Below are 10,931 nucleotides of genomic sequence, written 5' to 3'. Positions count from 1 at the left end.
TAAATCTAGAAAAGCTCACCAAAGTATGGGAATTTTAACTTTTCCGATGAAGCTTTATAATTTCCGATCAATTGAAGAACAAAGATGGAGAAAATAACTTTTTTAAGGTTTATTTTTTGTAAAATGTAAAATAAGTAATAAAAATTTAATTTGGTACTGTGTTTGAATTTGTCAAAAGTTATACATTTTGATACTAAAAATAACAATGGTAACTTATTAGTATTTAGTTTGAGTTTTATTGTGGATTTGATAAAAGTTAATTGCTAACATTATTAAGTTTGAATTTTCATGATTTTGTTAATGGAAAAAGTTTAGTGTTAATTGTGAATTTGTTTAATTTTGTGTTTTATTTGTTAAATAGAGTTTCATATTAAGATCGATTTGATAAAAGAATTATTAGTTAATTATAAATTTTCATTAAATCACCCCAAAACGTAATTAAACACTGGTTAACACAATTACTTTCAAGCAGCAAAATTCATAAATTTTACCAAATACATGTATCACATTTGACAAAAGAAAAACACGGACACCACATTAAAAAGTGTCAAATTTAAATATCAAATAATATATTAAGTCTTAATTTTACGACATTATATATGTTCGTATATAGTTTTTAAATTTATTATAGCGTAATATTTTAAAATTAATACATTAATAAAATATATAAAGTTATAGCTTATCATATTTAATATAAAATAGTATATTAATCAAATTTAGAAATTATTTAAAATAATTTTTATAAAAAAATATACTTAGTGATAAAATAAAAAACAAAGGACGTTGATGCATTCAAATAATGAGATAATGTTTGTACTTAAAAGGAAAATTAATATATTAATATAAGCATACTGTTTAAACTTTTGTATCAATATTCTTCAAACAATATTATATAATTACTAAAATATACTTTTAGATAATTTTATATTCCGTGAATCAAATAATAGATTTCACGTTTTAAGCAAATGAATTAAATAGGACAATGTAATAATATATCTACTGATGTCTTAAGTAATCTTACATTCTGATAATTTTATATTTTGTGAGCCAGATATACTCTTCAAATAAATTTTATAATTTGATAGTTGAATAATCAAAATATGTATTAAAATATTAAAGCTCAACTAGGATCTCGAGCTACTCGAATCAAGTATTAAAATGTTCAAATTCAATTATTTGATGGTCTGAATTCCTTGACTCAATTCGACAATGTTATAACTTGTGGAGCTCAGTCTTGACGTTAAGGCCGATGACACAAATGGGCGGCTGGAATTTGATTAATATACGTAGTTAATTTCATTAAATATCCTCAAACTATTATTCGAGTTTTAAAATAGTATCTAAATTTTAAAATATTTTAATTGAGTCTTTAAAATTTAAAGTAAATTGATTTGTAGTATATTTAAAATATATGGATCGGATTGTAAACTTACGTTTGGATCTAACATATTTTTAATGTCATAAGTACACAAGTGTTTGTAGCTTTATTGATGTGTTTTAAATTTGCTACTATAGATTTAAATTGACATTTAACATTTAAATTGACGATCAAATTAATGAAAAGGCTTAATTAATACAATATTAATATTTTGAGGATTCAAATAAAATGTTTTAAATTTTAGAATCGATTTAAATTTTGAGTTAGAAGACAAGTGATGTGAAACCCTAATTTCTTGAAAGCGCATTAGATTCAATTAAATTTAGAGTCCAATCAGATCTTTCTTATTGTATTTGAGATCTTACTTGATTTTCTTTTGGCTTGTGCCATACAAATCTTGCGAAGAAAATGAAAGCCGACTCAAAGATTCGAGGAAATGGAAGACTGCTGCTTTGATCTTTGAGACGTCGTTTTCCGCCGTTGCCGGAGTTGATGGACGGATCTCAGCTTCGGATTCTTCGTTGCTTCGAAAAACTTCAGCTCCTTCCTTTTGGCGCCACGGAATGTTGTTAGTTAAAAGCGAGACGCCGTCGTTTCACTGTTTATTTTTCAATATATATATTTTTTACAAAATATTTAAAAACCAATTCGATTTCAACGTGTTTATTATTATTTTTTAATTCCCCCAATGGAAGTTGAAAAGTCAGCCATCACACACTCTGTAAACATTTTAATGGCTGCTAGGCCCAGGCAATGACTAATGACAGAGAAACAAAGGAATCAACCATGGGCGGAGACGAACGAGAGCACCGCCGTTTAGCGATGACACTTGCGGCAGTTCTATTCTTGGGAACATTTCAACTCGGTGAAGGAGAGTTGAGAGGAGATTATTCAAAGCTATCGGGGATAATAATCCCTGGATTCGCTTCAACTCAGTTGAGAGCTTGGTCCATTCTCGACTGCCCTTACTCTCCTCTCGATTTCAATCCCCTCGACTTGGTTTGGCTCGACACTACTAAAGTAAGGATTCCCCCTACTTTTGGTCTTCTTATCGCCGTTTTATTCAATCTTCTTTGTCGTTTTAATCTACAGTTGGTTTCCTCGTGTTTCTGTTATGCTTATATTCTGTCTGGTTCTTGGATTAAACAAACAAAATAGTTAGAAAAAAGTAAAAGTTTGGTTGATTAATAGAGATAGCAGAATAAAATTGTCTTTTAAGATAGCAGAATAAAATTGTCTTTTAACTTTCTTTTTGAATATTATATGCACATATATTCCTGTTTAACCTTTTTTCTATTTCTCGTATCTTGTTTTTATTTGCTCGTGCATGGGATTTTAGGATGTATTATAGGTTCTAAGAAGTTGAATTTGAGTGTTTTTTCGATAAAGCTTATGTACGTCTTGGCCTTGGTTAACAGTGAAGGATGTTATCGACTAGGAATTTAGTAGATAAATGCTAAGTGTGGGATGCGGGTATGTGCCCGACCTGGATACACTCAATTTTATCTGACTTCTTTTGCATATATCATGCTCCTATATCCATATCCGAATAAGTTTTGGACATGGTTACTTCAGGAAAAATGAAGAGTTGGGAGTAACATAGGTTGTATCGTGTGGTGAATAGTTGGTTGTTTTTAATATACTAAGATTGTTACGCTTCTTTGATCTGCAGCTCCTCTCAGCTGTAAATTGTTGGCTTAAGTGTATGTTACTTGATCCGTACAACCAAACTGATAATCCAGAATGTAAGTCACGTCCTGATAGTGGTCTTTCTGCTATTACTGAACTTGATCCAGGTTACATTACAGGTATTCTTCTCTCTTTTTTTTTTTCCTTTTTTTTTTCTTTCTAATATACACTTTCTGTGATTCTAAAACGTATTTCAAGTGGCTGCAAAATGCTTCATGTTTAACTAAAATTTCTCTGTGGCCACAGGCCCTCTTTCTTCGGTGTGGAAAGAATGGGTTAAGTGGTGCATTGAATTTGGTATTGAGGCTAATGCAATTATAGCTGCCCCATACGATTGGAGATTGTCACCATCAATGCTTGAGGAGCGAGACCTTTACTTTTACAAGTTAAAGTATGCATATTTCCTGGTTCATTCTATTTTTACTACCTCTGATGCATGTAGCCAAATAAATTTCTTTTTATTTGCAGTAACTAATCTTTTGGTACATCATGGATGCATTCTTCATAACTGAAAGTAAATATGTTTATTCCTATTGAAACATCTATTTCTGACAAGATTTTGCTGAATATATATTTTCAATGAATGTAGAACTTCACTGATATGAATGATTGGGCACCATGAAGGACCTTAAGATTCTTAAATCTAATAAGAGTATTTTCGTCATCTTGGAGACTGAATTTATGATTCTGAAATTGTATAAGTGGAATTGTATTTGTTTGTTTAAATGCTTGGATCCAGTGCTATTTTCTGATAACCAAAAGAGACCTAAATTACATGATTTCTGCAAATCTGAATTGTGATGCCTCTTTTTTAGTAACTTCCAAAGACACACTACTTTTCTGGTCATTGGTCTGAAAGTTGATTTTGATGTAGCATTTCTTTTATTTTCTTGATAGTGTATAATTTAGTTATAGTTGCTTTTCGTTTAAATCCAAGTCAGAGAAAATTGTTGCGTCTATAGATACTTATATGTGAGGCATAAAATATATATTGGGTTGTGCTTTGCAATTGCTTATTTTCTATGCACCCAACATAAGAATCCAACTCCAGATTTCTCAAGACTAGAACCCTAGAGCCGTATATTGGGCTGGGTGCTACTCTGCCACTTTTAACTATAGGATACATCGAATGTGCATTGTTGTAGATGTTCATAAGTTGAATTTTCATGATTTCTTATTGATGTTAAACTAAATTAACATAATAGTTACAGATTTCCAACTGATTATTATGCTTTATTGCAATATTGTGACAGTGGAGTTAGGCTATTTTAATCAGTGTGCAAGTTCTGGTTGTAGGCAGACATTCGAAACTGCTCTTAAACTTCGAGGGGGGCCATCAATTGTGTTTGCTCATTCATTGGGTAATAATGTCTTCCGTTACTTTTTGGAGTGGTTAAAGCTAGAAATTGCACCAAAACAGTACATCCAATGGTTGGATGATCATATTTATGCTTTTTTTGCTGTCGGTATGATCCTCTGCATAAAATCCTTTATTATTTTCCTGGAATAGTAATGTTTGCCCTTTCTTGGGTTTCACATTTTATTCTTTTTCCTTCTAGGAGCTCCTCTTCTTGGTTCAACTGAGACAGTCAAAGGAATGCTTTCTGGAAACACATTTGGCCTTCCTGTTTCTGAGGTTGCATTCTACTTTTTCTCAATCTTAAAACTAAGTTCCTGCATGAACTTCTTTAACAGCTTTTAATGTTCAAGTGGAAAGCAGCTTACCTTTGTTATGGTTCCTTTTCAATTAAACAGCTAATACATGAGCATGCATATGTAACAGTAATGGATATTCAATATAGAACTATAGATATTTGTGCCCTGGAGAATATCATAAAACATAATACTCCAAGCTGTTATTCTCTTCCATCTAGTCTTGATTTTTGGCTCTGGAGTATATCATACAGCTTTTTGAAACTAGTCCCCTTTATGGAAATAGCATATGAAGATTAAACTTATGGTAGAACCTTGTAACAAATTAATCTGCTGTCACATTCAATGATAGGTAATTGTAGGCAGCTTTTGTAGAAAACATATTAGATTTCCAATGGGATACATGCTGTTGAAGTCTTAAAACCACCCGAAGATTTCCCATGATTCCATGAAACAGGTCTAGTAATGCAATATGAAAAACTTTGATTCAATAGTACCAGAGAAAATTCAAGATGTTAAAAACATTTATGCTGAACAGTTAAGTTATTGATGTTCCTTACAGCACATGTAGGAATAGCAAATTGGCAACAGAATTCCTTAATTTCTTTGTAAGTCCTGATGTCCTCAATTTTGTATAACTCAACTCGATTGAATCAAATTAACTTGCACTACTGGGATGGAATCTATATCAATTTACTGCTGTTACTGACTGCCATTGCTTCCTAAAATGTAGGAATTAAAAATATTTGTTATATAATGGTGCATTTTTAACATATATTTACTTTATATTTTGGCAAGGTATCAGGGAACTGCTCGGTTGATGTTCAATTCATTTGGTTCTTCATTATGGATGATGCCATTTTCAAAGTATTGTAGGGCAGACGCCATGTATTTGAAGCATTTTTCTGGGGGAATCAGGAAGGGGCCTAATGCCTATCAATGTGAGCAAAAGGAATTTCAGTCAAATTACTCTGGTTTTTCAACTAATATAATCAACATTGAAATACCTTCAACCCGTGGTAAGGCTTTGGAATAAATTATTCTTTTATTTATTTATTTATTTGTTTTTATGACTTGTAGTTAATTGCTATAAAGCTCACAGCAATCTCTTTTATTAACAGGGATTGACGCCTATCCATCAGTTTCAGAGTTTTCCCAGACCAACTACTCTAGCATGGAATGTGGACTCCCAACACAGTTGTCATTTTCAGCTCGTGAAATATCAGATGGGACCTTTTTCAAAGCAATAGAGGACTATGATTCAGATAGCAAGAGGACCTTGCACCAACTGAAGAAGTGGGTATTCTCACAACTTTATGCCATTTGAGAAAATTATGATTTACCTTTTTCTAGGTCATTATTTGGTGATATAGACGTAATTGATTGTAAGAATGATGTCTGTCAACTTTATTGCCTGTGGTGAACATTTCATAATAGAAGCCTTATAACTCTAGTTGTCGGGTCTTAAATCTTCTTTCAGCATAAATTTTACTTAAATGGCACCTAGTGTATCATGCATGCAGTCCCATGTTGTAGGTGCTAGTTTTGATATATGAAGTGGCTTTTCATCCCAAATCTCGTTATTGAGAGTCTTGAGCTGCATTTTTGCTTTAAAAGATCATGTGGAGCTACAGAAGAAGTGTTTAGGCATGGTTTAAATGTATTTTATACTAGCTATGATACTTTCAAATAATTTAACAATCTCTGACTCTGATATCTTCTTAGTGTTTGTCGATTGTTGACATACTAATACTAAGTGATTTCATCTTGAACATGAATCACGTGTACTAATTAAAATTATATGGAGATGCGATGATTGTGGTTTTTTCATGGAACTATCACATAAGCAGGCTTGACAGTTGTCATAAGTTATTAATGTTAAATGGACTTTCATCAATTCCCATCTGCTTGCACTGAAGACCAGTCAAGATGCTTTCAACATGTTTTCTTTCAGAGTCTGTGGTTGTTTCTCATTGTTGGCTGATACTTGACAAACTGAAATTTCTATTTTTAATTGTAATTTATCATAGTACTTTCTTCTATTGGTTTGAATAATGATTTTCCTGGAAGTTTAATTAATACAAACCATGTAACTTAGACTTCTTTATTTTGACTTGGCTTTATTTCTATGTTGTATTTTTCAGGTCATATCATGATGATCCTGTTCTGAATCCTCTTACACCATGGGATAGACCACCTATTAAGAATGTTTTCTGTATCTATGGAGTAGATTCTAGGACTGAGGTATGGTTAAATTTTGAATATAAATTCTAATTATCTTGTTCATGTTTGAGACTATTGTCATGCATTAGGAACCCCTTAAGAGCTGTTTGAATAACTGACAAAAGGGGAATAGCACTATAGTTGTTACACATCGTTATTGCTTTTCTATTACTTATTGTGGTTAATTTTTATGATGATATCGTGTTGAATGATAATGCGAGCAGGTTGGTTATTATTTTGCACCAAGCGGCAAACCTTACCCTGATAATTGGATAATTACTGATGTCATCTATGAAATTGAAGGATCACTGGTCTCGCGGTAAGCATCATCCACACTGGATCAGTTAATTTGTTTAACTGCATTTATGCCTAAATCATATCTCTTCCCTATGTTTAGAACTAAAACAGCTCTAACAGTAACTATTATTTGTTGTAAACGAGGTAAAGCAGTGGCTGCAGTAATAAATATTGAAAGATGATTTGATCTCATTAGATTCTACTTTTAAATAGCGTAGCACTTGTTCTTGTAGGTCAGGGAATCAGGTTGAAGGAAATCCAGGACCTGCAAGTGGTGATGAGACAGTGAGCTCAGTGACCCTTATATCATTCTATTTCATTCTTCAAATGCATCAAGAATCTTTGTTACTGGATTACAATCACTGATCTGAGTTTTATAGTTACTGGTCTAACACTTACATAATTGTGACAGGTACCATATCATTCCCTATCTTGGTGCAAGAACTGGCTTGGGCCCAGAGTGAACATAACAAGAGCTCCACAGGTATTCTTGGTCAAATGCAAGTGCCTTGATATGTTTATTATGATGATGATATTGAAAAGCTTTCAATCTTCTGGATATTTAACACATCACATATATCAGATTGCTTTTTTTTCTTTTTTGTGGTTAGTTTGATGAGCTATTTGATTTATGAGCTGTATAACATAGTTTGTTGCATGTTTCTCTCAATCCCTTTATATAATAAAATAGAGTATTTCATTCGTGCAGCAAATAGGTAAAACATATGAACACTATCCATCTGATATAATAAAAAGGAGTATGTCTGCTATGGTTTTGTAATCCATATCTGAAATATGACATAACTATTGGGAGTTTGAAATAGTAAAACTTTCTCATGCATATTGTAGTCGGAGCATGATGGGTCAGATGTACAAGTGGAGTTGAATGTTGAGCATCATAATGAAGATGTAGTCCCCAACATGACAAGGTCACCTAGAGTCAAATACATAACTTACTATGAAGACTCGGAAAGCATTCCAGGAAAGAGGACAGCAGTTTGGGAGCTTGATAAAGGTGGGTGACAATACCTTTAATGCTTTTCTCAGTAAATGGCTTATATAGTAGTACGATTTCAAATCATGTTGAACTTAATTGCATTGCTACCATGCTTTTTAAGAATCTTAAATAGCCCGGCATTATGGTTGTTGTGATTATGTGCTGTTATCCAGTTAGGGATTTTAATGAAAGTGGTTCTCTATGGTTTTGGATAAATTTCTTTCAGCTGATTTACTTCCAGCATAATCTATAAAAATCAGAGTGATGTTAATTGGGGAGCTCCTCTTTCAGATTCTTGCTAAAGGACAATCAAATAATTCAAAAGCTTGTCTATCATTCATGGTTTAGCTGCTTAGCTTGTTTACTTTGCATTCTCCGTATCTCTATGTTGAGGAGCGTTATTTAAACCGTTTCTAACTAATGTGTTCTCCATATTAAGTTGCACCCTGTCAATTTTTCCTTATTTTCTTTTACAAGAAAATTGAGTTAACAATGCTAACTAATGTTCTTTGACATCAGCCTTCTTATCATTACAAGTGGGTAAAACTGATATCATCTTCATGTAGCAAATCACAGGAACATCGTTAGATCACCAGCTCTAATGCGAGAGTTATGGCTCCAGATTTGGCATGATATTCATGCTGATTCACCATCCAAATTTGTTACAAAAGGTAAAACATGGTTTACTGTTTTACTTTTCTCAAAGATTAATTTGAGTTTTACTCATTATAACAATGCTGATAGCAAAGCGAGGGCCCTTGAGGGATGATGACTGTTACTGGGACTACGGAAAAGCTCGATGTGCATGGCCTGAATACTGTGAATACAGGTTCCGTTTTTTATTTTATTTTTGGCTCTTCCTCCTGTTCCCAAGTTATATTAAGATTTCCACTGATGTATGGTGATGTAGGTATGTCTTTGGTGATGTTCATTTGGGACAGAGCTGTAGGTTAAGGAATTCTTCAGCCGATGCACTCCTGCATTATGTATAGAATAAAGGTAGGCTAATCTCTTGTTTCTTCTCCATCTAACTAAAACGTAAATTGGTCTCTAGGCTTGATAATAAATTGCAAATGGCAGAATCAGGAAATACAAACAGATTCACCGCTTCAGTTCTACTATTTTTACTACTAACTGATGCTCTCCTATATTGCTATAGTTCCCTCTTTGACGGTACTAATTCTTTATGATGTGCTTTGACTCGGTCACCTTTATTGCTATATTTTTGCCTTCAGCTCAAGTTCACATGCTTCCTGTTGAGGAAAATTTGGATCCACAGTTTGATAACTTTGTTAATATTACTCTACTGTGCACTTGATTTAGAGTTGGCATACAAAAGTGATTTGCTTTATCATTATCATATAAGTTCAAATGAAAGGTTGAAACATGCTGGTTATTCAATGTTCTCATATATACATTTTTTGTTTCAAATTGTTGATAACTTTATTAGTGTAGTTTCTTATTCCAAAAGCCACATAAAGAAGTAAACATACAGAGTCATGGAATCCCCAGATGCAGTGACTATCGTATCTGTCTTTTTGCACTGTATATCATACTCTGGTTCTTCATTCTTTTAAAGTATTTGTGCCTAACACATATTCAAACATAAATATAGGAATATGATCTTAGGACCTTCCAAATAAATGAAAGAATTAAAACATACACATACCAAGCACATGCTTGTATTTGACACAAACACCCGAATCAACGTAACATAAATTTGCATATTCCCTTGTGTTATCACATGACATCATTCTGCCTCATTTTTTGTGAAAATTCTGTATCTAAATATCTTCAGTTCTTCTGTTACGCTCATTGAAAACTCGAGTATTAAATTACATAGCAATTTGGTAAATGGGTGGTGATCTTTATTATTTATCGATTCTGCTGTTGAATCTTATCTTTTAATTTTTGTTGCCCCAGGTGTTCATCTGTAACCCCATAAGCTTGTTCTGACATTAGCGGGCATTACAAACAAATCAAGGAGCTGCATCTCCAACAAATTTATTTTTTCGGTTGGTGTCCTGACATTCTTTCATATATTATGCAGAGTTCTTCCTTGGGTCCTTCTTAGCTTTACAGGGTAACATCAATACCAAATAGTCTCACCTTTGCAATTCATACAGCACATTTTTAGCCAATTCTTTTCTGTTAAACTTCTTAATCCCAGAGGCTGGAGAACAATAAACAAACCATTATATCGGTGTAGACAACGGAAGACTATGAATTCCTATAGAACTTACAGATGGTATTCATCCACCAGTTCAGCTTCAGATTTGTTCATGGAGTATTAAATCAAACATGGGTAGACATGTATTCAGAATTTGAAATATATCTTGTAAAAGATGCTACATTGATCTTTATACATTGGCATCATCAACCTCTTTTCTATGGGAAAGAAATGGTGTAAACCCTTTTGTCTTAGAGATTTAAACAATTTTGGGATTATACATGAAAAGTTATTGAATATTTTAACAATCAAGTCCTTAAATTCCTTTTAGAGGGTTTATATATATATTTTAAAGAAGATGGTAAATCTGGATAACATAATTACATGTATTTGTTTGCAGTCCTCATTGCTTTGTACTGTCAAGTTGTATAGTTTAATTGGATATTTAACTAGAAATCAACTACCACTGCAATGATGACAACCAAACAAAAGATAAAAGTCCCAAGTACATTATAATTCAATGA

The 10,931-nt window shown here is 32.7% G+C and overlaps 1 protein-coding gene across 4 annotated transcripts; it reads left to right on the top strand.

The window, feature by feature from the left end:
• Positions 1–2,051: 2,051 nt before the first annotated feature.
• Positions 2,052–10,715, top strand: LOC105790485 (phospholipid--sterol O-acyltransferase). Of its 4 annotated transcripts, none has more exons than XR_008198813.1 (17): positions 2,054–2,398; positions 3,051–3,186; positions 3,314–3,458; positions 4,364–4,533; positions 4,627–4,703; positions 5,526–5,739; positions 5,842–6,016; positions 6,865–6,964; positions 7,168–7,262; positions 7,474–7,525; positions 7,653–7,724; positions 8,090–8,255; positions 8,804–8,908; positions 8,982–9,066; positions 9,148–9,236; positions 10,161–10,252; positions 10,408–10,715. XR_008198813.1 is itself a non-coding variant. In XM_012618113.2 (16 exons), exons 1-15 carry the CDS (start codon positions 2,132–2,134, stop codon positions 9,227–9,229), a joined length of 1,941 nt encoding a protein of 646 aa, XP_012473567.1. In that variant the 5' UTR covers positions 2,054–2,131; the 3' UTR covers positions 9,230–9,236; positions 10,161–10,715. The 4 variants fall into 4 exon arrangements, 1 of the variants encoding a protein (XP_012473567.1); XR_008198814.1 differs by having other exon boundaries at positions 10,161–10,320; XM_012618113.2 differs by having other exon boundaries at positions 10,161–10,715.
• The last annotated feature ends 216 nt before the right edge of the window (positions 10,716–10,931 follow it).

The sequence above is a fragment of the Gossypium raimondii genome, chromosome 8, assembly GCF_025698545.1.
Source record: "Gossypium raimondii isolate GPD5lz chromosome 8, ASM2569854v1, whole genome shotgun sequence".
Taxonomy (NCBI): Eukaryota; Viridiplantae; Streptophyta; class Magnoliopsida; order Malvales; family Malvaceae; genus Gossypium; species Gossypium raimondii.
This window is presented reverse-complemented; position numbering and strand designations above follow the sequence as displayed.